Source organism: Saimiri boliviensis, chromosome 12, assembly GCF_048565385.1.
Source record: "Saimiri boliviensis isolate mSaiBol1 chromosome 12, mSaiBol1.pri, whole genome shotgun sequence".
Lineage (NCBI taxonomy): Eukaryota > Metazoa > Chordata > Mammalia > Primates > Cebidae > Saimiri > Saimiri boliviensis.
This window is the reverse complement of record NC_133460.1, coordinates 53,232,548-53,260,281: the sequence shown is the minus strand read 5'-3', so window position 1 is coordinate 53,260,281 and position 27,734 is coordinate 53,232,548. Positions and strand designations below refer to the sequence as shown.

The 27,734-nt window shown below is 39.1% G+C and overlaps 1 protein-coding gene across 2 annotated transcripts in view; it reads right to left on the bottom strand.

Annotated features, from left to right (window-relative positions):
* VCL (vinculin) overlaps window positions 1–27,734 on the bottom strand; it is a 127,552-nt gene that overhangs the window by 23,706 nt on the left and 76,112 nt on the right. For both annotated transcript variants that reach the window (XM_003939793.4, XM_003939792.4), the window contains exons 3-13: window positions 26,739–26,889; window positions 26,476–26,584; window positions 24,183–24,305; window positions 22,093–22,253; window positions 14,502–14,592; window positions 13,525–13,672; window positions 8,968–9,121; window positions 8,113–8,288; window positions 4,567–4,757; window positions 2,828–3,027; window positions 1,384–1,512 (exon numbers count right to left, since the gene is read on the bottom strand). In XM_003939793.4, coding sequence (XP_003939842.1) covers window positions 1,384–1,512; window positions 2,828–3,027; window positions 4,567–4,757; window positions 8,113–8,288; window positions 8,968–9,121; window positions 13,525–13,672; window positions 14,502–14,592; window positions 22,093–22,253; window positions 24,183–24,305; window positions 26,476–26,584; window positions 26,739–26,889 — 1,633 coding nt within the window. The remainder of the gene's footprint in view (window positions 1–1,383; window positions 1,513–2,827; window positions 3,028–4,566; window positions 4,758–8,112; window positions 8,289–8,967; window positions 9,122–13,524; window positions 13,673–14,501; window positions 14,593–22,092; window positions 22,254–24,182; window positions 24,306–26,475; window positions 26,585–26,738; window positions 26,890–27,734) is intronic.

The window sequence follows — 27,734 nt, the reverse complement described above, 5'->3', positions numbered from 1 at the left end:
TGAACCCAGGAGGTGGAGGTTGCGGTGAGCCGAGATCGCGCCATTACACTCCAGCCTGGATAACAAGAGCGAAACTCCGTCTCAAAAAAAAGAAATCCAGCCGGGCGTGGTGGCTCAAGCCTGTAATCCCAGCACTTTGGGAGGCCAAGGCGGGTGGATCATGAGGTCGAGAGATCGAGACCATCCTGGTCAACATGGTGAAACCCCGTCTCTACTAAAAATACAAAAAAAAATTAGGTGGGCATGGTGGCACGTGCCTGTAATCCCAGCTACTCAGGAGGCTGAGGCAGGAGAATTGCTTGAACCCAGGAGGCGGAGGTTGCGGTGAGCCGAGATCATGCCATTGCACTCCAGCCTGGGTAACAAGAGCGAAACTCCATCTCAAAAAAAAAAAAAAAAAAAAAAAAGAAATCCATGGGGATAGTAGCTGGGGTGGGGGTTGTGAAATTAGTGGTCACCCAAAAGTGGCATTTCAGTAGAAAGCTGAAGAAAGAAAGGGACTAATAGATATAGTTATCTGGAGAAGACTGAAAGAAACAGGTGCAAAGGCCCCAAGGTTAGAACATATAAACACACACTAGGAATACAATTCAAGGAGCTACATATAGATGTAGCTAGAAGAGCATGAGGGGGAAGAGTGGCACCACACAAGGGCAAAGAAATGGATAGGGACCAGATCCAGTGGTATGCTGAAACCACTTGTAAGCCAGCTCACAGGAGCCAAACATGTCCATCTCTTCCCAATTCTGCTTTCAGTGACTTCATGTTGAAACAGCCACTATGGAGTATTTACATGATGGAAATCAACAAACATTACCAACCAGGGTTTTTTGTTTTCCTGGAGAGTTGGCTTACCAGCATATCACTGGCAATTCTGTTTATTGTTAGCACTCTGGCTTCACTCTGGGACAGGGAAGAGTATAAGAATGACATTAATCAATTTAAAGAGATCATCCTGACTCAAAAGGCACAGTAGTAACTGAAGTAGCCCCATTCTTCATTTCTTCCTGCCTTTAACATGATGCCATCCCATACCCTGCCAAAATGACCTAGGAAGGCATAGAAATGCCAGCTTTCATGATATTTAGCTGCTGAACCAATGCCAAAGCTACCTATTTCCATGTTTCTTGGTTTGTGGTGAAAATAAACCCAGTTGTTTTCATCTCTGATGGTCAGCTCTTCTATTGCTCACAACTACAGATATTTAACTGATACACATGGAGACTAAAATAAGAGGTGACAGAGTTTTCCCTGTTCTACTCTTCCACCCTTCATCTACTTTTCCCAGCCACTGATCCTGATGTCTACTGTAATCACATATTTCACCTTTACATATACCTATAGTGCAAGCCAACAGAAAAATGGAAGACCTCATTTACCCACCTCTTCCCTATTGGGTGCATCAGGAGGGGCCGTGGCTGCCACTGCCAACAGCTTGATGGGAGTTGTGGTATCGCTGAACACATCTGACACTTCCTGAGTCATAGCCTCCTGCATCCGAGCTTTTAGATCCTTAAAAACATTATTTACATACGGAAATTTCCAGATATATCCCCAAAGCATAACTACTAATGCCCTTACATACTTCACTTACATATTCATTCATCCATTCAGTCTTTCATTTAATAAATATTTATTGTTAACTGTGTACAAAGCCCTGAGCTAGCACAGAACAGTTGTAATTTATGAATCCTGCCCTCTAAGACATTAGTGGTCTAGTAGAAGAAGTAAGACATGACCCACATGTCCCTAAGGACTGTTCCACTCAATCAAGGCATCCTACTTCCTTTCTTGGTGGCCTCTATGAAATGATACTGAGAATTATGAGATTGAGTCCAAAGAAGGCCCAGAGATGAGCTAGAGCTCCACACCATTGCCAGTGCTGGTGCGGCCTGATAAAGATCACAGTAACTGTAAGGATTGTTTGGTGGATATAGCGACAAATTTCTAACCAATTTATTGTCTTAAGAGGAAATAAATCAAAAGGAATTTTTTCACCCAGATTTTTTTAGTTATGTTTTCTAGAAAAACTCAATAAAAAATATATGTATCAATTTCTCAATGTGGGTCTAAATAAGAGTATTCTTAGAAACCATGAAAAAGCTCTTTTTCATAGTTATCACATTTAGTCCAATTTAAGTTTTCTGGATTTATACAAAGAAGTCTCCATCACCCTCACTGTTTTCCCAAGGTGGGTGGCATAGACTGGCTGGGATAATTTTAGGTGTTACATGAGCAAATGTTTTTATTTAATAATTATCCATTTCTTTTAAAGGATAATAGAAAAAATACAACCCAAGATTTCAGGATTGTTATAAAGTTTTCTTTTACTTTTTTTTTATTTGAAATGGAGTCTGGCTCTATCACCCAGGCTGGAGTGCAGTGGCATGATCTTGGCTCACTGCAACCTCTGCCTCCCAGGTTCGAGTGATTCTCCCACCTCAGCCTCCCAAGTAGCTGGGATTAGAGGCATGCGCCACCATGCCCAGCCCACAGAATTTTCTTTGAAATAAATTTAAGTTTTAAAAAGGAGTCCATTTTAAGAAAAATATTGGCGAAATAAAAGGACAGATGATATGTGGATAGAGCAAAAATCACAAAAGGGCTCTTGACTGAGTAGAATTTGGAAAATGCAAATGTAGTTGCTACTATATACCAGCAAGCTCTTTCCTAATAAGCTCTAGATTTCCTTATATCCTTGGTCACTCTCTTTTCGCTTTCCCTAGACCCCAGAAATTATGTATTTTTCAAAACTCTCTTGTCCTTCCCTTGTCTTTCAAAAATAAGAAGCGTAAAAAGTAAAGTGAGACATGCTTCTGACTTTTACCTTTAAGGAGTCTTGGAGCTGAGATGCAAGTGCTCGCGCCTGAGGACCCTCCCCTTCCCCTCTGGCAGCCAGGTCAGCCAGTTGGGCTGTCAGCTGGTCCACTCGGTCACACTTGGCGAGAAGATCTTGCCGATAAGGCCCCATCATGACATTAGCCAGACGATGCCCTTCGGCCACAAGCCCCCGGATAGCAGCCTGACCTGGACCAAGAGAAAAACAATGAAACTTATATAGACACAGAGGAGACGATTGCAATGCCATTCTGTGGTGTGGTATGGTGTGGCATCTTGCTCTATCACCCAGGCTGGAGTGCAGTGGCATAACAACAGCTCACTGCAGCCTCGATCTCCAGGCTTCAAGCAATCCCTCCCACCACAGCCTGTCAAGTAACTGGAACTACAAGTGTACACCACCACACTTGGTTAATTTTTTTTTTTTTTTTAAGAGAGATGAGGTCTCACTATGTTGCCTAGGCTGGTCTCGAACCCCTGAGCTCAGGCGATCCACCCACATCAGCCTCCCAAAGTGCTGAGATTATAGGCATGAGCTACCACACCCAGCCAATTATTTTTATTTAACACTTTAATTCGGGCCGGGCGCAGTGGCTCACGCCTGTAATCCCAGCACTTTGGGAGGCCGAGGCGGGTGGATCACAAGATCAGGAGATCGAGACCATCCTGGTCAACATGGTGAAACCCCGTTTCTACTAAAACTACAAAAAATTAGCTGGGCATGGTGGTGCGTGCCTGTAATCCCAGCTACTCAGGAGGCTGAGGCAGGAGAATTGCCTGAACCTGGGAGGCGGAGGTTGCGGTGAGCCAAGATCATGCCATTGCACTCCAGCCTGGGTAACAAGAGCGAAACTCTGTCTCCAAAAAATAAATAAATAAATAAATAATAAAATAAAAATAAAACCACTTTAATTCTTTTTATTTCACTATCTTTTAAAACCATGATCTAAAATCTATGTAATATTTTATCATATTAACCATAATTATTTCACCATTCAGTTATTATTAAACATGTATACTGTATACATATATTCCTGTATGCAACTTCTTAGATCTCTAATTATTTCTTAGAAAAAAAAATCCCTTAATTTCCTGAATCAATAGGTATGAACTTGGTTTAAAGCTCTTGACATCTAATACCAAATTTAGAAAGTTTGTCCTAATTTATTTCTCCAGTAAATTATACATGTACCCAATTCTCCAACTCCTCACAGCACTGGGTATAACTAACAACTAACTTAGAATTTTGCCTTTTCTTTTTTTAAAGAGACATATCTCTCTCTGTCACTGAGGTTAGGATACAGTGGTATGATCACAGCTCACTACAGCCTGAAACTCCTGGTCTCACGTGATCCTCCCACTTCAGCCTCCCAAGTAGCTAGGAAGGTGTGACTACAGGTGAGCATCACTATGCCCAGCTAATTATTTTTGTAGAGAAAAGGTCTTGCTATGTTGTGGGCTGGTCTCAAATTCCTGGGTACAAGTGATCCTCCCACCTTAGCCTCCCAAAGCACTGGGATTACAAATAGGAGCCACCATGCCTGGCCCACTTCTTGATTACATCACAGGAATTTTATTGGCTGCATTTGGAAATGGAATCACAGTTATTTATCAGTGACTAAACAATCCTTCTGTACCTAATTACAGATGTTACAGGACCCCTATCAACAACTTGTTTATTTGCACTGAGACAAATTGAATGAGGGTTAAGTGCACTGCTGCCCTTACCGACTCCGCGGTCATCCACTGTGGGATTATCGATCCACCGCTGTGCTTGCTCAATCTTGCCCTCAAGGTGTACAGCTGCTTTGGCAGGTCTGCTGTTGGCCACAGCCCGGTTGGTTTTGGTCTGCAGGTTCTGCAGGGCCGTGGCTACCTGCTTGGCCAAGGCTCGAGCCTCTGGGGAATCTCCTTTCCCCCTGCAGAGAAAAAGCCATCCTGTCACACATAAACACTATTTACACTGAGATCACTTAGCTGATAATGACAAATGCTAATGAGAGGACAAATTGCTCATGATTGCTATTTATAATTTGGTTTGAAAGGAGTGCTTTATTTATTTGGGCCTTACATAAGAAATCAATAGTTTACATTCAAATTATTTTGTCCTAGTTAATACACTAAATATGAGTTTGCATCAGTAAAACTCAAATCAATCATTTGGTTAGCTGAGTTCAATCAATCATCACTAAGTTAACTGTACCCTCTGCCTGCCACCTCTGATAACACTGGTTTCCTCTGGAACTGGGTGGGCCCAGGCAGCCATGTTTGTTGTAGGAGTGGCTGAAGTAGTTATGGTCGAACTAGTAGTAGTACTATCTTTTGAGTCCTAATTCTGCCAGGTACTATTGAAAGTAATTTTTTATTGTTTGTTTTTTGTTTTGAGATGGGGTTTTGCTCCATCACCCCAGCTGGAATGCAATGGTGTGATCATGGCTCACTGCAGGCTTGACCTCCCAAGGCTCACTGCAGCAATCCTCCTGCCTCAGCCTTCCAGGTAGCTGGGACTACAGACATGTGCCGGCACACCTGGCTGATTTTTTAAAAATATTTTGTAAAGATAGGAAACATTTTCCCTATGTTTCTGAAGCTGGTCTTAAACTCCTGGGTTCAAGTGATCCCACCATCTGGGCCTTCCAAAGTCCTATACTGGGATTACAGGAATGACTAACCACACCTGACTATAAGCACTTGTCTTAGATTATTTAATCCTTACAATGACCCTATGATGTAAATAACAGTATTATCCTCATTATTAAAGAAATAAAAAGGATGTATGAGGTTGGATAACTTGCCCATTTTCCCATTACTTACTTTGATAGAGTCAGATTCAAACCTAGCACTGTGACTTCAGAGTCTTCACTCCCTTTTTTTTTTTTTTTGAGATGGAGTCACACTGTATCGCCGAGGCTGGAGTGCAGTGGCATGATCTCTGCTCACTGCAACCTCCACCTCTCGGGTTCAAGTGATTCTCCTGCCTCAGCCTTCCAAGTAGATAGGATTACAGGCCCCCACCACCACACCCAGCTAATTTTTGTATTTTTAGTAGAAACAGGGTTTCACCATGTTGGCCAGGCTGGTCTCTAACTCCTGACTTCAGGTGATCCACCCGCCTCAGCCTCCCCAAGTGCTAAAATTATAGGTGTAAGCCACTGTGCCCGGTCTTCATTCTTAAACTACTATATATTTGGTATCACATAATCCCCAGTCCTTGCCATAACTGATTAAACTGGGTGGTTATCTACCTCAAGAACAACATACCCACAGTCAGGCAAAGCACTTAATTAGATTCTGGTGGTTCTCAAAGTCCAGTGTGAATAAAAATCACTGGAGAGCTTATTTTTAAATACAGGTTGTTAAATCCACCATCAAAAGAGATTCTGATTAAGTTATGTTTGGAGTGGGGTCAATACACAGGGTGAAACAGACACAGAGGATCCCACATCGTGACTAAGAGGTGGAGGGAGGGGCTTCCAGTTGCCACAACATCTGGCCACAGTTCAAGCTGTTAGGCTTGATGAGGAGCGTCTGTCTATTTTCAATAATCCTCCACTTTTTACTTGACTGGGTCCCTCTAACCAAAGAACCTCAACCAAGTATCAACACGTAATAAAAAGCCACAATTATATCACAAAGGGCAGTAATTGCCCCCAAAACCTTATTCCAAAGACTTCAAATTCTAACCATTATGAAAATACAAAGAATCTGACTCGTTTTCCATTACAGATCCTCTCAGCCATAGAGAGGTAACCTTTGGGCTAACTTTATCTGTCTCATCTGTAAACATAAAAATAATAGCCCATCTGTCAGAACAGCCAATTTAGATACTCTCTGTTTTTTGTGGGGTTTTTTTAAGCCAGAGTCTTGCTCTGTCGCCCAGGCTGGAGTGCAGTGGCACATTCTCGGCTCAAAGCAACCTCCACTTCTTGGGCTCAAGTGATTCTCCTGCCTCAGCCTCCAAGTAACTGGGGTTACAGGTACCCACCACCAGGCCTGGATAATTAAGAGTTCCTTTATGACTCTAAATTTTTATAACATTGTTCTTATAAAGCTGAACAAAGAGTGTATTTAACATGATTCTGATCATGCCTACTCCTGGCAAGAGGTTATGTCGATGTATGTTTATGTGTGTGCTATAGTATTAAGTAATGGTGGTATGAATGACCACATTTGAAGGTCTGCTGTTAGCCACCATTACCATTCATTACCTCTTCATCATTAAGAAACATTAAAGGGTACCTAGTGTGTATATGTGTGTATGGATTTACATTAGGTCCTAAGAGTATGGAGAGCAACTTTTACTTTTGACATTAAGCCCTTCCTTGGTGCTGTTTTGGCATGTGTTGCAGGGGTTTTTTTCTTAAGAGAGAAAAATATCTATTGAAAGAAGGAAGCAGTTAGGTGCAGTGGCTCACACCTGTAATCCCAAAACTTTGGAAAGCTGAGGTGGGAGGATTGCTTGAGCCCTTGAGTTTGAGACTAGCCCTGACAACATAGTGAGACCCCATCTCTACAACAAATTTAAAAATTAGCCAGGCATGGTGGCAAGTGCTATAGTCCCAGCTACTTGGGAGGCTGAGGTGGAAGGGTGGCTTGAGCCAGGGAGTTCAAAGCTGCAGTGAGGCAAAGTCAGCCTGCTGCACTCCAGCGTGGGTGGCAGAGTGAGACCTTATCTCCAAAAAAAAAAAAAAAGGAAATACCCCTTTTCGATATCATCAAAATAGGTGCCACAAGAGCCTTTAACAGAGGAGGCTGTGGCAAAGCTGTTGTTACAAAAGGAATCATCCAGGAAATATAATTTAAGTATCTCCTATAATTGCTACTTACAAAATAACACTGCTGGGGAAAGAAGAAAGTAACTTCTTATGCTTCTTCCCTGCTATATATGTATATGAGTCTTTCAACAGCTAGCCACAAAAATTATTTTCCTCTTATGTACGGGGAGCAGATAGGTCACTAACATGATATATCAAGGAAAGCCCTAGCTTAGAAATTTAAAAAGCATTTCGAAAAAGGAGTTCTTAGCATCCTAAATTTATCAATTTATAACTATGTGACCAGCAACAAATCATTAAACCTCAGTTACATGACTGATACAACAAATTAACATCTGACCTAGAATCAATGAGAATAAAGTGGAGGAGAATCATACACACAAATAACCTTGAAATATGTATGTTCTTGGGGGAAGAAAGAATGATAAGGAGAGGGAAGGGAGAGAGAAAGAGACAGAAGAAAAAATATAAAAGGTTAATTTAAGGGTTAAATACATACTGTCTTCGTAGATCTGCTAATTTAGAAGTCAGAGCAGATATTTCTCCAAGGGAACGTAGAATGTCATCTCTTTCTTTAGGATCATCACATAATTCTGCTATTTTCCGAGCTTCAGCCAAAGCCCCTCGAATCTGCTCTTCTCCTTCCGGTCCACCATTTGGATCTGCAAGCCAGTTCTATACACAGAAACGGAGAAGCCGCATGCTCTGATCTACTAATGAACCCCATTTTACTAAACTTAACAAGGCCAGAAGTATTGCAAAAGTAATACACCAGTAATCATTTTACAATGCTGATCCTTATTATTATACAGAGGTTCTTAGATAAGATGAACTCTCAAATTTTTCATGCCCATTAGAATAAAATACCTTCCCAAGCTTTATTTTATCTCTGAATTAACCATACCTTATTAGTTCCTCATTTCCTCAAGCGTGTGTTGTGAAATGCTTGAAAATCATTTTACAGTAGAGCAGTATCAGAAAACTTTAATGCCTAAACATTGCAATGACCAGAATTGTGAATTCTGGGACAAGGAATAGTTTCAATGTACTGCAATCTATATCAGGAACTAAAATTCTCTTGGTACTCTGAGTGCTTACTTTTACCTAACTGAAGTACTGTAAATTAACATCATTATTTCAAAATAATAGATAAATGTTTGTTTAAATCTGTGTTGGTAAAGGAGGTGTTAACATTGGCAACTGCTAGAAGTCACTCATCACTTAGAAACCATTATCCAACTACAGTAAATGATGAGAGAGAGAGAAGAAAGATAGGATATTTATGATTTAGGACATTTATGAAATATTTCTTTCTCTTTTATTTCCCACCCCTCCTGAAAATCACCATCACTACCTGAGCAGCATCAATCTTCTTTGCAATGCTCTGCTTTGAGTTGGTCATGGCTTCGAGCTTGCGAGCTGCATTTTCCACTTTTGCTGTGAGCACATCCAGACCCTGAGATACCTGCTGGGCTTTTTGCATGGCCACTGGTGAGGATCCTTGTCCCCTGCTCAAAACAGACACATGTTGTCATTGTACACTCTTAAATACTTAATGACAAAATATTCCTAATAGCACAGTACATGTGGTTTTTGTGAACATGCTTGTCTTTTTCCTTTTCCCCAGTAAATTTGGGACAGCACAAGAAAACAGACATAAACAAAGCAAGATGCCCAAATCCCATACTTTTTCTTTTAAAAATGCACATTAGCTTCATGGAACTGCATAACCACTATGAAGACCAGGCCAGCAAATTTTGATAATTATTCTTCTGCTGGTAGTGATTACATAATCAGATCTAAACTTGAGTGGGAAAATGTGCTGGTGATCTTATTGCTAGGGAGGATTTTGTTACCATAGTAATGTGTGCTTCTGAAATAAATGGCCCATTAAATTGTCTTCTTATGGGCAAGTATACATTGAAAATGTTTCAGGAGGCAGCACACATAGTGTTAATGAAAGTATACCACATTGGGAACAAGCAGATCTGTGTTTGAATTTTTACTCTTGGTACCTGTGGAACCTTGTTTATGATGCTTTTCCTCCCTGGGTTTCCATTTTCTAACTTATATAATGAAGATAACATATCATGTAGGTAGGTAATACATTTTCCCCACTTATTTTATGGAGTGGCTTCAAGCATCAAAATAATATACTTGAAAATACTGTCAATATAGCTATAGAAATATATGACCTACTATTATTACTGAATTATCATCATTTTTAAAATGAACCTAACGATAATGTTAAATGTCTACCCTCCACTCCTAGGCAATCTATAAATATCAAAACTAGCTAATACTTAGAGGGAGAAAAACACATAGCAATAGGAAACCACTGTTTCTCCTCAGGTTGCAAAAGAACTGATTTCACTATTTTCCTCTCTCAGAAATGGTATGCTATTACTACCAAAAATGATGTGAGTTCGTGAAAACGTTTCTCTATTTACTTTCCCTATGTACTTGTTTTCCTTATTTACTTTCCAAGTCACAAAGTATGATTTGCCCTCATTTTACAATCCAGATTGTTTTAATCCAAGCAGCCTGGTAAACCCAATGATAAGAGGCAGCACCTTTACCATTTGGTAGAATGGCATGGCTGATTATCCTAATCAGAGCTTCTAGTTTTAGGATAAACTCCAAAATGCCTTTACTTCCCTTCATAATAGTATTGGTCTTTCAACTATCTAGCCTCTGTGGTTTTTTTTAAAAAAATTTTTTAAGATGGAGTCTCACTGTTGTCCAGGCTGGAATGCAGTGGCATGATCTTGGCTCATTGCAACCTCTGCCTCCCAGGTTTAAGCAATTCTCCTGCCTCAGCCTCCTGAGAAGCTGGGATTACAGGTATGTGCCACCATCCTTGGCTGATTTTTGTATTTTTAGTAGAGATGGGGTTTCACCATGTTGGCCAAGCTGATCTTGAACTCCCAACCTCAAATGATCTACCCGCCTTGGCCTCCCAAAGTGCCCAGCCTATCTAGCCTCTTTAAAAGATTCTTCTGTTTTTATCTATATCAAAACTTGAGGTAACAAATTCATTCACTTATTGCCGGGTATATAAAAGGTATATATACACCTTTACCTTGAAGTTGAGGCCTTCCTTTTATGTGGCAGAAGAAGGGAAGACTTTTAGTAAATACAGTCTTTAGGATTTAATTTGCTTTTTTTCTTAAAATCTACTACTTCATGATGAGAGATCTTTTTGGTAAAAGAGTTCAACTCCATTACAAAATAATAACTTCTCTGAGGCTAGAAATTTAGAAATTATTTTTTTAAAAAGAGTCCAACTATGAAAAAGTTAAAACTATTTATGAGCTACACAGTTTTTTCATTCAAAATAGAAATTGAGTCCCATGGGGGTAAAAATATACACTAACAACCTAGAAACCCTGTGTGACTGAATAGAATATCAAGAAGAAATTGTTACTGCATTTCAGCCACTAAAATATTAAATAGCTGGGTACACTTAAGAAAGGACTACAGGGAGATAACTTTCTAACCTTTCATCGGGAAAGGATATTGTAGGCTCCACTGTGAAGCAGGCCCATAGTTACTCTTCACTGTTCTAGCCTTTCCTCTTTACAGATTAATGGTAGAACCCCTACAATAACTACCTCATTCTCTTGCTCATACTCATCTTTCTCTAAACACATGCAACTGTGCATTTGAGAATTCCAAGTGAAAACTGGCTACCACACTGGGAAAAGGCTGCAGACAAAAGACACAAAAGTGAAAAATTAGAAGAGCCAAGAATCTTGTCAAACTGCACTGGCATTTCTCTGAATGAGAACAAAACTTCTTTTTGTCCTTTTTACAAAGTCCTTGCCATGCTCATGACAAAGGAGACTGCTTCCCAGCAGGAGAAAAGATTCACTGAACTCAGAGATCACATTTACTTAAGCTGTTTCTCTCCCCTTCAAGACAGAGATTCAACCTGAAATTCCTGGAGCTTCCAGAGCTACAGGGAATCCATGAACCTCTAGAAATTAGGCATCATGTTGTATGGGCATGTTTATATGCATCTTTTTAGGTAAGGATGAATGCTTTCATCAGATGATAGAAGTGATCTTGGTCCAAAAAAGATTAAGAACCACTCCTTTTAAGATCTGCATTCTTGGCCAGGCGCAGTGGCTCACACCCGTAATCCCAACACTTTGGGAGGTCAAGGCGGTCAGATCACCTGAGGTCAGGAGTTCAGGTTTCCCACCTGGCAAAACCCCGTCTCTATTAAAAATACAAAAATTAGCCAGGCATGGTGGTGCATGCCTGTAATCCCAGGTACTCAGGAAGCTGAGGCAGGAGAATCACTTGAACCTGGGAGGTGGAAGTTGCAGTGAGCCAAGATCACGCCATTGCACTCCAGCTTGGGCAACAAGAGCAAAACTCCGTGTCAAAAAAAAAAAGAGGATCTTTTAGAATTTCATTAACTCTAGGTATGAGTTCATTTGTATGAATTCCAAACAAATTTATATGATATTGAGTTTTCTCAACAGCAAACTATGTTTATTTAGTTTATGGGGAGAAAAGCTCTCAAGGCCAAGACTTTAGGAGGGTAAAAGTAGGTAAATAATTATGAAAATGAATAAATAATGATGAAAAGGAAACTCAAAAAAGCCCAGAAACTACCAACTTAGGGGATAACCTAGTTAACTGATTTTTTTATTATGTGAAATAATTCCAGTGTTTTCACTCTGTTTCTTTCTCCCTATGCTTCGTAAAATGTATTTACCCATGCCAGATTTCACCACTGCCCCTTATTTTCATAAGCCTATGGCTAGAAAATTAAAAACTAGATTTGTGTTTCAGTTGCAGTTACAGAACAAGTTTCAACTTTATGATTAGGCATTTGTGTATTTTAAAAGTTCAAGCAGGGAGTGGTGGCTCACGCCTTTAATCTCAGCACTTTGGGAGGATTACTTGAGGCCAGGAGTTTGCGACCACACAACATAAGACCCTATCTACAAAATATTAAAAAACTAGCCAAGCATAGCAGCACATGCCTATAGTTCTAGCTACTCAGGAGGGTGAAGAAGGAACATTGCTTAAGCCCAAGAGTTTAAAGTTACAGTGAACTATGATCATGCCACTGCACTTCAGCCTGGGTGACTGAGCAAGACCATGCCATTAAAAATAAAAAATTTGGCTGGGCATGGTGGCTCATGCCTGTAATCCCAACACTTTGGGAAGCTGAGGCGCGTGGATCACCTGAGAGTTTGAGACCAGCCTGGCCAACATAGTGAAACCCTGTCTCTACTAAAAATACAAAAACTTAGCCAGCATGGCAGCACATGCCTGTAATCCCAGCTACTTGGGAGGTTGAGGCAGGAGAATTGCTTGGGCCTGGGAGACAGAGGTTACAGTAAGCCAAGATCACACCACTGCATCCCAGCGTGGGCAAGACTCCATCTCTAAATAAATAAATAAATAACTTAAAACATGTTTTTAATAAAATCAGGCCAGGCATGGTGGCTCATATGCCTGTAATCCCAGCACTTTGGGAGGCTGAGGCAGATGGATCACCCGAGGCCAGGAGTTCAAGACCAGTTTGACCAACCTGGCAAAACTCCATCTCTGCTAAAAATACAAAAATTAGCCAGGTGTGATGGTGGGCACCTGTAATCCCAGCTACCCAGGAGGCTGAGGCAAAAGAATCTCTTGAACCTGGGGGGTCAAAGTTGCAGTGAGTCAAAATCGTACCTCAAAAAAATAATAATAATAACAGAGAGAGAGGAAAAAAAGTCAGCCAACAAAGGGAAAGATCACCTCCATCTCAAAAGAACTTAATAAATTATAATATCTCTGTTATATACTAGCCAAAGAGATAACCCAAAACTGGCAGAGACTTGCTTTCTGAATCACCCTGAGTTACCCACTATATATATACTGCTCTATAAGGGCAGAGGAACTTTACCTGGCACGGAGGTCAGCCACTTGATCAGTCATCTGCCCTAGCATTTTGCAGGTTCCCAGAATCTCCCTGCGTTCTTTGCCTGCACAGAGTTCACCAACTTTTCCAGCTTCATCTAAGATCTGTCTGATGGCCTGCTCACCAGCATCCCCTAAAATAAAGAGATATTCAATATCTACATTGTTGACACATTCATTATTTAGAGAGGATACTTTACAAGCCATTTCACTCATGATGGAATGGATGATTTTAAGCAACACAAGTGAATAGAAAGCAACAGATCTGATAGCTAACAGCCAAGCAGTGCCCTTAAACCATATGGTGGGGTTTCAGCCACAGACACTGCTAAAAAAGATACTTGGAACCGTATCTATTTGGAGATAATAAGTAGCTTGTGGTAAGAATATGGATGATGAAAATAGACTCTTAACAATTTAATAGTATTTAGCACATCCAACTTCTATTAGGTTTTCATATTCATTCAAATATTAATCTAAAACACAATAAATGTTAGATTAGAAAATCAATTAAAGCCTAGTTCAATAACTTATTTGGGTCTTATCTTTATATAGTCAACGTCACTTTCCAATTCTTATTGCCATCATGATTTAATCTGTTATAATTAAGTACTCTGTTGACATAAATGGAAGTCTGCTCAATGGGAACTGGAAAAGAAGAGCTTTTATTCAAAATAATTACCTTTTTGATTCAGGGAAGGGGATAACCAATAATTTTGCAAAGAATGCCCAGCTCAGTCTGACTTATTCCTCCGTGATTAGAGGTGATAGAATCTATGCCCTTCATCCTTTTAAGGCCTAGTACTTGCTTCAGTTACTCAAAACTATGAGATAATGGGGTATGCCCCATAATGTTATAGTAGTTCTCTCAGATTATAAGATTATGAGAGAATTTCTTTCTTTCATTTGCTTGGTTTTTAGCTTATTGTTGTATCTACTGGAAAAGTAGAACTAATGGGTTACCTGGGGAGGCACTAGGGTCACGGAGCCAACCTTTGGCCTGGTTCAGTTTGGAGTCTATGGAGGCCAATGCTCTCTTCATGGCTTCAGTGTCCTTTTGGAAAGAAATCCCACAATTACTTTCTTTGCAAAAGTTGAGATACCATGATACAAAGTAAGACAGAGAAGAAGTTACAGCATCAACATACAATAGTTGAGGTAGTCAGTCTTATGAAGGCCTTAAAAATATTGTCACCACACCACAATTCTCATTTCTGTCAAAATGCAGCATCTTGCATGCAAATCTTCAGTTAATTCTACTCTGTTGCTAAACAGAGTAGAATTGGGTTCCCTATTGCTAAAACTGTGAAAACTGGTAAAATTGCTCAAGCCAGAATATGTTTAATGTCTTCAGCAGGAAACAGCCCTGTTGTCACATGCCTCATTATCAGCCTTTCCACTAGTCAACATTCATCTACTTCAGCCTTGCCAAAGCCCTTCCCACTTCAGGGAAGCCTCATTAGTATGTGGTGACACAAATCACAGTTCTTTTACATCTTTTTTAAAATGTACACACTGGATGATGTTTCACTATATTTAATTAGTCTGAAAAACTTGGAATTACTGGTTGGAAAAACAATTGAAAATGTTAATCTAGCAATTTAATTTTAATTCTACAAATAAACCCCTCAAAGTAATATAATTCAGAAGTGTTTTCTGACATTCCCTGCTATTCCTCATTCTTAGTTCCCTTACCATCCCTCACTCGGAAGAAGATACAGGATAGAAAAAATGGGTCTCAGCTTATTGTTTACAACCAGGATTCATGAGGACTAGCTTGAAACTAGCATAAAATCTCCCAGGATACACCAGGAGAAGCTGCAACTACAGACTAATCACTTTAAATATATATAAGTATTTCAGTAAAATTTTTTAAATACATAAAAGCACAGAGAACAATATAACACTGGCCATCTCTTAAGTTTCTATTTAGCATGTTCAAAGACCATCTATCCCTTTTGTTGTAGGAAACTGACTCTTACAGAGTTAATCCATCAAAGCACAAAGTCAACCTCTAAAATTCTAGGCCATGTCCTAGCTTCCTTCAGTTTCCAATCCTGCAAAACTGGGGTTCTTAAAGGTGTTGCACCACCAGTTTTCCACACGGGGGCACCAGGAGCATCCCGACTTCCAATTCAAAGAAGATCCTGCGCTATTACAAATAAGCATTCGCAGCACTCATAGCTAGGCTCTAGGTATGCAACTGTCCCAAAGTACATACTCTAAAGATAGAATCCCTCCTTCCCCATCTAAACAGACACACATTATCCTCCTTTTGAATCCTTGGCTATCTAAGGCTCTAAATAGCAAATTCTCAGCTATGGCAATGAAAAAGAAGTAAACTAAATTACTGAAAAAATTGAAAATAAAATATTTTTATTATCGAGTTATATGTAACTATGGTAGCTGTCAATAAAAGGCAGAGTCATAAGAGGATCTATTTCAAAATCCACTTGTAATTAGAAGAAGATAAGTGGTATTTTTTAAGTGCTTAGATTCTCAAATGGTTTGAATATCAGCAAATCTCTTCTATCGTGTCTTACATTAATTTGTGCACCAAACCTTGCCTTCAAAAATAATGCAAAGGTCAACTTTAGCTTCCCAAAGTAGCAAGCCTGAATCAATAACTTTTTAAAAGAATCTGAGGCCAGGCAAGTCCTAACCTCAGAGAACTGGGTAGCCTTCAGGATCTAACACAAGTTATCTAGGTATAAGTCTTCTTTTAATTACAAACTGTTACTTAGGAAGTGTGTGCACATCCTGGAGAAGAAGTATGTCAGTGTAAAAATATTACATTTAAAACCTGTTAATAAACCATTTTCCTAACACACTTTTTTTTTCAGTGAGAAACCAATAGGTATTTGTTACATTTCAAAAATCTAAATTCAAAGGAAAATCTTCGTCTACTCTAGCATTAAAGGCTATTAGGAAACCAGATTCAACTGACATGTATTTCCTGCATGTTAGGTTCTGTTTGAGCTACTTTCCCCCTCCTTACCTCACTGAATCTCAAATTTAAGTGTCATTTAACATTACAAATTAAGATACAGGAACTTACTCCTAGAAACCTAATTTGATCTCACGTTTGTTGACTCCAAATCTCATTGTTCTACAGCAAATGAAACAAGATTTTGTCTTTTACCAAGGAGAGTTGCTAAAGATTCTACTAATCTCCTACAACAGTCAGCAAATCTCTGCCTTGTCAGTTTTGACTTTGGTTAATATTGCAGAGAATATAAGCTCCAGGAATCAAAATCATAATCTACACTAACAAAAATGACTGCTTTTATTCTCCAATACCCAAAAATGATTTGAAACACAATGGAAAAAAGTTTTGTCTACTCAGCATTCCTCAAAAAGTCATTTCTTTTTTTTTCCTTAATAAAGCTCATATAGCCAGTATTCAGGGAAACAACGTAATTCTCAGGAAGTGAGTAATTCACCGTTCAGTGGGAGGTGTGACACCATCAAGAAGTTAAAATTAAGAGATGTTCATTTTCCCCTAAAAGAAACCAATGGCCAATTTTGAATGAAGCTGCACTTAATAACTGGGACTTTCAATAAGTTAACAAAGTTTTTAATAGCATTAATTTTAGACAATTTCGGAGATTTAAAACAACAACTGAAAGAGCCATCTTAAATTTTTTTCAGGAACACACAAGTTATAAGTAATCATTTTATTTTAGTCATATCTAGTAAAAACAGACATGTCTAAGGGAATATTTTTTCTCCTAAGAATTTCATATGTATTTCTTCTGAAAGGCAGTATTTATGATAGAATTGACCGAATTCTGTCATAAGCATATAAGTATACAAACATTGAATATGACATAAACAAATTCACTGGACAACTAGGACAGAAGTCAATTTGGGGATATGTTTACAAAGGGTGAAAATAATCATAACCCTCATGGTCAGACATACTATGTACCACAAAGCATTTTACTAAACCTTGTCATGTAGGTCTGTCTGTAAGTACCCACGGTATAATTCAGGTATGAAATAGAAGAGAAAAAAACTGCACCTTCATTTGAGTATTCTTCTCTATAAAAACTCAACTTTGGGAAAAATAAGTCTCTAGCAATTTTTTATCTGTTTTTGATTTGTTTTTCCTGGGGGGAGGGGGCAGTTGAGGGTGTTGAAAGAGAGTACAAAAAGACTAGGTCTAGTCATGTGGCTTTGGGGACAGCTGGCATGAATCTATCTGGGTTCCCCCATGCTATAGTCCTTTTTACCGTAAAATTCTTAAGAATTCATGTTTTAAATTTTAAAAATACAGTGTCTTGGCACTCCTCCTTACATACCAAAAGATGGAAAGACAACCTAAGCCATTTGTACATGCTCTCCTAGGAACTGAAACACTCCTAAAATTTAATATAGATTTAGACCTCAGAACACCTGTGAATAATAATGACCTCCTCCTATGGACAACCAAGAGGAACTTCAGTTAAAGAAGTGAAGTCCTGCAATCCCAGGCTCTTGAAAATTTTAAATATGGAGAATAAGGACCCCTCTCCATGACTGTTCACCATCTCTCTCTTCTCCCTCCACTAACACTTCCTTCCCAGTCCATCCCCTTTCTGACCTCATTTCCACCCTCAAGTCAGTGATTTAAACCAGATGTTCTGGTTTAAGATGTTTCTGGAAAGTACGGATTGGGCAGTACAACAAAATCTTACAAACTACATTTAAACAAGAGAAACTTGTCTAGTACTGGGACTTCATGCCAATTACCTTCTCTGGGCCTCAGTTCCTCATCTCTTAAGAGTACCTTCCCACTCTAAAAATCTGTGCTACCTATGAATGCATGATCAGATGTACCAACCAAAGATAACTTAGATCAGAAGGGAAACATCAAGTTCATTATTTTGGGATTTTCTCCTCATGGGAGCAGGGAGATAAAATATCATAAATGCCTGAATTAACTATTTATCTCAAGCCCTTAGAGATCTTTCATTCTATTAGCTGCTAAAAACAAAACACTAGACTTGCTCATAGAAAGCTCACAAATGACCTTATTTATTTATTTATTTATTTATTTACAAATCAACTGTTAAATCCCAACCGTCTGCAAGTAAGGGGTAGCATTACATGATCACAAGTTCTAACCAACATTTCCTGCCTTGGTTAAGTATAATAATCTTCTGTATAAGGCATCCGAGTCAACCACTACTTTTACCCACCACCAACCTAGGACCACAGTGGGGACAGATCCACCACACGAACCAATTCTGAAAAACAGAATTTAATGACTCAAGGTGCAAAGTTGCAGGAGTGACTATGTAGGGTTCAAAGTCTTAGCAGTGAATTTTTTTAAATTTTTATCTCACTTCCTCTTAATTCTCAGCATGCATCAAGATACAAGTAATATAAATACCAAAAAAAATTAAATATAGAACACTAAATTTACAAAGGGTAGAATTAGAATTGTGTTTAGCTCAAATTCTTTTGTTTAATAATGTATTCTCAGAAAAAATGCTAACTTGATTTTTAATAATCACTATAAAAAGATTGTTGATTTAAGAAAAGGAAACTTTTTACTTTTAAAATAAGTGACATGTTTAAAGTCAAAGTTACTTTTAAATTTGTAAATGTGCGATTTGAATACAAAAGGTAAAATAATCAGCTATTGCATTGCCTCTTTAAAATCTTAACTTATTCTGCAAGACGCACTTTTACCAAGAATTTTTTCCACTTACTTTCTTCCCCCACTTTTCTAGAGGAACCATCACTTTCCAGAAGAATACTGCACCATTGGGGAGGCATGAAACAAGTACGGTAAGACAAAGTTAATTATTTACTGATAGGGGCAAAAGAGGTGAAAGACACTATATGCATTAAACAGAATGGGAACCCAGCAGTCACGGTCAGACAAAAGGTCTGATTAATTCACTGCTTACAGTGGAGCAATAAAAGATGCATAATGATACAAAACTGAAAAAAAGCCAAAATCCTAGTTGCTAATTTCTAATTTCAAGGTAAATTTTTTTCTATTTTTGCAGCCAGTCGAAATGATTACTCTTAGATTGTGAGGAGAGTTACAGTGAATGGGAACCAGGTTAGGAGGAAGACTTATCATGTATATCTTTTTGTAGCACTTTGATTTTTTGAACCACATAAATGTAAACAAAAGCAAAATTAGGTTAAAAATAAACCTCTTTTGCTTATTCTGATGTCATTAGCTTAAAAAATAAGCATCTCTTGTTCATTCTGATGCAGTAGCATAAAAAGTAAACACCTCTTGTTCATTCTGATGTCATCATGTACTTGAATTGAGCTAATTTAATTTACCTTCTTTCATTTCAGATGAAGTTAGTTTTGTAACATCCTAACAAATTGGTTTTCCTCAGCATAAAACTGGGACCAGCTACAAGACTATACACAGTGAGTACCAGGTCTGTTTCCCTTGTATCCCCAAGTGCCTAATCCTAGTCCTGAAAAACTCAACTGACTTTATTTTTTTAATGAGAAGCAGCTCTTGATGGCACTTACACAAAATAAAGCTCAATAACATTTATTCACTAAATGATGGATAGCTTTTCCCTTCTGAAAATAGAGAAACATTAAGGTTAAAATGCCTGTTCCTCCTTATTACTTTTTCTCAACTGCTTAGAAGCAAAGGAAAGAGAATAAGCGAAGAGCTTAGGTTAGGGGAACATGAGGTCATGGAGAACTATAGCTAATTCAGCTTGGACAGCAGTACATGCAGTGAGCCATGGCATGAAGTTAGAAAGACCTTTAGACACACTTCACTTCTGTTTTCCTTTGGATTTTGAAGGCTAGGATTAGTATGAAGGACAGGTGCCTCATCTAAGCTCTCTAGCCAGCTCTTTTTCATTATGGCTTAAAACCTCAATGATGCATCTCCAAAAGCAAAATTTCAGAGCCTGCAAAGAAGACTTGTGAGAGAGGCAGATAACAGAGATAGCATCAGTTGGAAGTCTCCTTTCCCAACAGCAGGGTCCACAGGTAACTCAGGGGTCACCCAGCTACCTGGGGAATCCTGTTCCTCAAATGAAGTCAGTGGGAAAGACCAGGCCAAAAAAGATCCCAGGAGCCTACCCAAAGAAATAAAAGCACCCACTAAATATAGGCAGCCTGATAGCCCATAGTAATGTATTTCCTTTAGCTTTCCCCAAAGAAATAGCTCAATATGAGCCAGAGTCAGTCTCCCTAGCACTGCCTAGAGTCCTGTATTAAATTACATTCTGATGCACATTCGAGCACAGTGTCACACACAGAATAAGGCACAGCACACAGCACAAGAAAACCTCAGACATGCTTTTTCTCTTTTTAAGCGAAAAAGAAACTAGAGGGCAAGAGAGAGCTTACCTTCTAAACGTGAGAAAAAGAATAAAACAAAAGAACAAAAAAAAAAGATGCATAAAGAAGTCATAATAGGGAAGTGAAAGTTGTCAACTATGCAAAAGCAAAATTAAAGAAAATATCAGTTAAAATGGTTTTACCATATAGATTTAAAATACAGTCTTAGAATCTATTCAAGAACTTCACATCAATGACAAAATGTCTCTGTAAATAAATCCACAGTTAAAATAAGCTAATTTACTCTAAATAATTAAATTAGCTTTCAGGGCAACAAGAAAGAGGGCTGGTGATTTCAGGACTCAACTTTTACCTTACCTTATAGATGTCCTGGAGAACATACTGCTCTACTGAGTACCCAATGGAAGTTATACTACAAAATCCCCTCTTTAGTGGGCTACCAGCCTTCTGGGTGGCCCTGGAGACATTTGGGTCATGCATGGGAAAGCTAGACCTTGGGGACAGTGTGTTCCCCCCACTGTCTGCATCTTGGACTCTACAAGGAAAGTATAAACCCAACTATCTGTGTTCCCCCAGACCTAAAAGCTTTGTTCACAGGCATTAAACATGGAGCAACAGACCAGAGCAGCAGCAACACAAAATCACTGCTGACAGGCTCTAGAAGGAATCCGCCAAACCCTCTGAAGTCCAAGAAGAGATTCCAGACAAAGGGTGAAGGGATACCTCAAACTAACTGACCAATATGAAGACAAATATTTTAATTAAACTTTCCTTGGGGAAAATGGAATGATCAAGGGACACATCTAGAAACACCAAGAGTTTCCTCTGTAGATTTCTCTGGATTGAAGATTGGTTAAAGAAAAGCTCACAAAGCTCAGAATTACAGGTATATCTGTATCTCACTTAGTCAACTGGGAACAACCACCCATATACAAGGCAGTGCTCCAACCCAGGGGAATATACTCTTCTACCACAGGTAACTCAGAGGTCCAAACACTGAGATTCCAGCCTGAAGTAAAAGCTATAAATCTGAGCCTTAAGCCAGTATTTACCCCACATGCCTATTTACTTGTTCTACTTTAGAACAAAGGAAATTAGCAAAGACAGCAAGTAACCCATGAAACAAAAATGAAGAAGAAATTACTTTCATAATACCTGAGTACTCTTATGCTACAAAAATTACAAGATAAAGTATGAGATAGGTGCCAATCAATACCTCCAATGGGGGAGAGCTGGGGATTTTGCTTATTTCTCCACCAAGAACACTTACCTTACTGGCCCAGGCATCTTCGTCCCAAGAGGTAAGTTGTAACACACGAATTATCTCATTAATTTCAGCACTCATTTTTTCTACAGTAAAATTGCGATTTTTTAAAGCTTCTTCTATGCCTTGGTTTTTTGAGTTTTTAGTTGTTACAAAAATCTTCATAGCTGTAAAAATAAAAGATGAGAAACTAAGTTTGGAATTTAATCTTGTTGTATAACAATATTCACACAAGATGTTCTATACTTTGGTTGTTTTGAGCTTTTAAGGTCCTAAGACGAATATACAAAACAAACACCGTAAGTCTGACAATAAAGTTCCAACATCAGCAACTTTTATTGTAAAAAAAATAATAAACTCAAGGTACAAAGACACCATCACAACCTGATTAAGGAGCTAATTTAACCTGCATATGCTAATGATCTACAATCACAAAATATCTAATATCCTTCTAAATCAGTTATCCTGGCCATCACCCTGGCTCTATCCACTACAAACCTAATGGGACAATAAGAAAACTGTCAATAATCCTTGGAGTATACTGCTGCCCCTGATCCCAGCAGAAGATCCCAAAATGTCAGGTTTATCATCCAAGATTTCTCTCAACATGTACCCTGGACTTGCTAACCCCCAAATGTAAAGAAGAAAACAATAATGGCTGGGTGCAGCGGCTCATGCCTGGAATCCCAACACTTTTAGCAAGATCTCGGCTCATTGCAACCTCCGGCTCCTGGGTTCAAGCAATTCTCCTGCCTCAATCTCCTGAGTAGCTGGGATTATAGACGTCTGCTACCACGCCTGGCTAATTTTTGTTTTTTGTTTGTTTTTTTTTTAGTAGAGATGGGGTTTTGCCATGTTGGCCAGGCTGGTCTCAAACTCCTGACCTCACGTGCCCCACCCACCTGGGCCTCCCAAAGTGCTAGGAAAACAGGCGTGAGCCACCATGCACAGCCTCCTGAACTCTTACACTCATATGTCCTTTTTTTTTTTTTTTTTTTTTTTTTTGAGACGGAGTTTCGCTCTTCTTACCCAGGCTGGAGTGCAATGGCACCATCTCGGCTCACTGCAACCTCTGCCTCCTGGGTTCAGGCAATTCTCCTGCCTCAGCCTCCTGAGTAGCTGGGATTACAGGCACGCGCCACCACGCCCAGCTAATTTTTGTATTTTTAATAGAGACGGGGTTTCACCATGTTGACCAGGATGGTCTCGATCTCTCGACCTCATGATCCACCCGCCTCAGCCTCCCAAAGTGCTGGGATTACAGGCTTGAGCCACCGCGCCCGGCTTCATATGTCCTTTTTAAGCTACTATCTGAAATACCAAAGCAAGTAGCTGGGAGTCACAATGACATGAGTAACCAGATTTTTATAATAAAGTTGCCTTCTGAGAATTAACTAATTAATTCACAACTTGACCAAGATAATTCATATAAACCATGAGATATCTGGCATATACTAGACACTCATTAAGTGTAACTCCCTTTTGCTAGTCGAGAGAGCAGACACCATGTTTGCAGTTCAGGGTGCTGCCCAATAGGAAAGTAGTCCCAGCTGGTAACTAAAGAACTGATCTACTCATGATGTAAAGAACAGTTAAGTATCTTTTAAGAGAAACTGTGTAATACACACTAAAAAGAGCTCTGAGTTCACATCTTTATCATATGGCACTCTGTAATATCCATTCCAGCTCCTAATTATTTTTCTATAACACAAATAAAGGTGTGAAATTTTTTTTTCTTTTCTTTTGTCTATCAGCACCAGGCATCAGATGAAGTGTGAAAATTTAATACCCAGACTAGAGTTTATAGAAGAGAGTCACCACCCAGGAAAGGGGCTTGTTAGAGCTTTAGGAGAACAGAACTAGGCCACAGGAAGGTAATTTCAAACAAAGAACAGAAGAAGGACAGCATTAGAGAAGAAGACCGGTTCTCAGCCAATCAGCTGCAGCCAACATGTGATAACCAACCAATCATGTCTCATTTTTACCTAGGCGGAAGGGCATGCAGTGAAAGAAAAGCCGCAAAAGAAAATGAACTTCAGTGTTTAGAACATGCTAACATTTTTCCCCCTATAAAATAAAGTACAGGCAGGAAGTACCTGAAATGAGAACTGGCAGCAACTCTTTCACAGTGTTCATCGAGTTCACCAACATCACTCGGTGCTCCTGGTGAGTCAGCTCCTGCTGTCTCTCGTCAATCATCTTGGCCATCTTAGTCATTCCTGGGGCACAAAGAAGAAACTGTGCAGGGTGAGTAGTGAAACAATCCAGGGTCTGGCTTTCTCAGTCTAAATCCATTATAAAATACTATGAAGGTTCAAACTGATTGCTTTCTTATTTAAACAAGAGTCTAAATAAGACTCACTTGTCTAAACAAGAATTCAGACACCATCACTGAACTCTAGTATTTACACATTACTCTTTTCAATGAAAGTATTGTATTAAATGTAAACCCTAAATGTGATAAACATTTTCATATTTTGATATAAATACATTCACAAATATTAAACATCTAAATGAATAAATATATATTTATTTAAAAGAAATTTGCAGGTAGGGGAAAAACTGTTTGCCAGGCTTCTATGCATATAGGTTTGATACCATGTCTCTGCCATGTCTCTGAACTTTGTGCTATGTTTTTTTTTTTTTTTTTGAGACGGAGTTTCGCTCTTGTTACCCAGGCTGGAGTGCAATGGCGCGGTCTCGGCTCACTGCAACCTCCGCCTCCTGGGCTCAGGCAATTCTCCTACCTCAGCCTCCCGAGTAGCTGGGACCACAGGTATGTGCCACCATGCCCAGCTAACTTTTTTTGTATTTTTAGGAGAGACGGGGTTTCACCATGTTGACCAGATGGTCTCGATCTCCTAACCTCGTGGTCCACCCACCTCGGCCTCCCAAAGTGCTGGGATTACAGGCTTGAGCCACCGCGCCCGGCTGTGCTATGTTATATAAAAATCTCACGAGTCTCACTGATCTAGTGGCTGAAAAAGTTATAAGAATGACAATGCTTTGTTTTGTTTTCATCTTTCTATTTTTCTGTACTTTCCAATTTGTCCAAAATAAGCATGTACTAGTTTTATAATTAGAAACAAATAGAAATATTATAAAAATAATTACAGCGATGACAGTGTTTGAAAGCATCTGGTTTTGGAATCAGTCTGCTAGCACTTTTTGTTTATGTTGGTTGTTATTCAAAGGCGCTATGTGATTCTCTAAAGCAGGCGTCTCCAAACTACGGCCCCCTGAGGCCATTTATCTGCCCCGCCCCCGCACTTCAGGAAGAGGCACCTCTTTCATTGGTGGTCAGTGAGAGGAGCACAGTATGTGGCGGCCCTCCAACGGTCTGAGGGACAGTGAACTGGCCCCCTGTGTAAAAAGTTTGGGGACGCCTGCTCTAAAGCTTTGGTTTACAAATTGCTCTTAGGATTTCTCGAGTTTTCTCCTAGACCATCAAGACTAAAGAGAAGCAGGGGTAGAGCTGCTCCTGCTCCACACAAAGTAGCTCCATTTTGTCTTTTATGTTTGGGGATTCTGCATAAGATTCCATTTGGGGAAATATAATTTTTGCCAGTGTTATAAGAAATTTTAAGAGGACTACTCTAAAGCCACCAGAAAAACTATTTCCAGGTGATCTTCAATGATGGCTCAGACAAATTCTTAACTGTCATTAAGTTTTACAGAACCACATAAAAAAGCTGTTAATTAAAAATTGACATTTCACATAAAACAAAGGGATTTTATAAAGTGGTACAAATCAAGTTAAGCAGGTTAAACATCTAAAATATCATTGGTATCATTCATACTTTAAGAACCCCCAAGTTGAAGTTACATGTCTATAACATCAAAAGCTGGTGTCTGTTTATATATTTTGAATATTTAATGCTCAGATGCCTGAATAATCATTTCAAAATAAGATTTATCCACAATAATTCTTCTCTCCTTCTAGGTCTGATTATATTATGCAGCCTTGGGCTACGGCATGAATCCATAATAGTAGGCAGACTAATTAGCAAGCTAAGAGGTCATAAAGAACTACAGGCCAACTGGCAGACAGTGAAGGAATGCTGTGTAATGTGGAATGGAGAGGTTAGGATGCAGGATGGCCTGCAGCATTACAGTAATAGAAAAGTCTTTCCTACATTCTCCAGCAGCAATATTTGCAATGTCTGTTTTAATTCATTTGACAAGTCCAGGTATCTGAAAGCAGATTCAGATACCAGAGACAATGACACCACCTCAAAGGACAGCATCAGCTCCATCAACAGAGCAGACACCTGAAAGCCCCGTGCATCTTCACCTATCTTCTGCAAAAAGTAGGAAGAGGGTACCCTTTCCTTTTCATCCAACAGGGACAACCCACAAAAAAACTTACAGAAATTGGATATGACTAACCTGGCCCAAGATTCTTTGTGTAAGTGACCAAATCTTCCATAGTCTCCACCACCTCTGCCACTGTAAGATATTCCAAAATTCCTTTGCAAACTCTAATAATTTTACGGACCTGAAAATATATTTCAGAGTATTCAACCATATGAGTGGACAAGTAGCAAACACATTAACACAGATGTGCAACATTCAATATATTTTCATCCTAAACAATCATCAATCCTCCATTATTACCTTTTAGAGTAAGCTTTTTGTCTCAGATTGCCTACCTCAGCCTCGTCGAAGGTAAGGAGCAGGTCTGATGTTCCAGAGAGGATGCCCCTTGACCCATCAATTAGATAATCTCGAGCAGGCACTGAGTAAGGATCTGACTGAAGCATCTGAGCTGCCTGGACAAGCTTGGTGCAAGCATTCTCAACCCTATGGGGAAGAACACAGGTTAACTCACTGGCAGAACCATACAGAACAATACCATATGCAAATGCAAAGAGAGAAGATGTATGTAAACTCGCACTTTTTTCCCTACATGAAAAATAGGCAAAACCAATTGATAATAGGACCTAAGTTTTTAGATTTTACAATTTAGGCAGGGCGTAGTGGCTCACACCTGCAATCCCAACATTTTGAGAGACACTATTTCAAAAAAAAAAAAAAAAAAATTACAAAATTGCAAAAGCAGCACATTCATTCAGTGTACTAGCCTTATTCTTTGTTATTGCCTGACAACAAAAAATGATGAAAAAACATCTTTGACTTTAGGTTGCTCTATCTCTGTAATGCCTTTGTTTCCTTACTCCTCCCCACCCTATACACACTGCCATTAAAAGACACTGCGCAAAGAACTGAAATCCTTGGCATCATTTTACGATCTAACATCTGGAAATAAAATGCCAAAGCATGGTGTTAAGTGAAATTTAAAAACTAAACGAAGCAAAAGAATAGGAAGAAACACAAAGAAAAAGTATGAGGCAGCGCACAAATTTTTCACTCATTCATCTAGCTAAATAAATGTTTGATAAATCCATTGGGCCATTTGAAAATATACTGTTGAAATAAAAACAAAAATGAAAATATATTGTTAATTAAAGGTCACTAGTATTAGTAACTAAACCAGTCATTAATAGTTGAATGTTAATATAGTTTAATGTAGGCAACTAGGCCAGCCAAAAGTTGGGTGTGGTGGGAGGGGAGTTGGGAAAAAACTCATTTAAAAGAGGAACCCAAAATGCATACCCCAAGTATTCTTTTTGCCTTTCTTATACTAA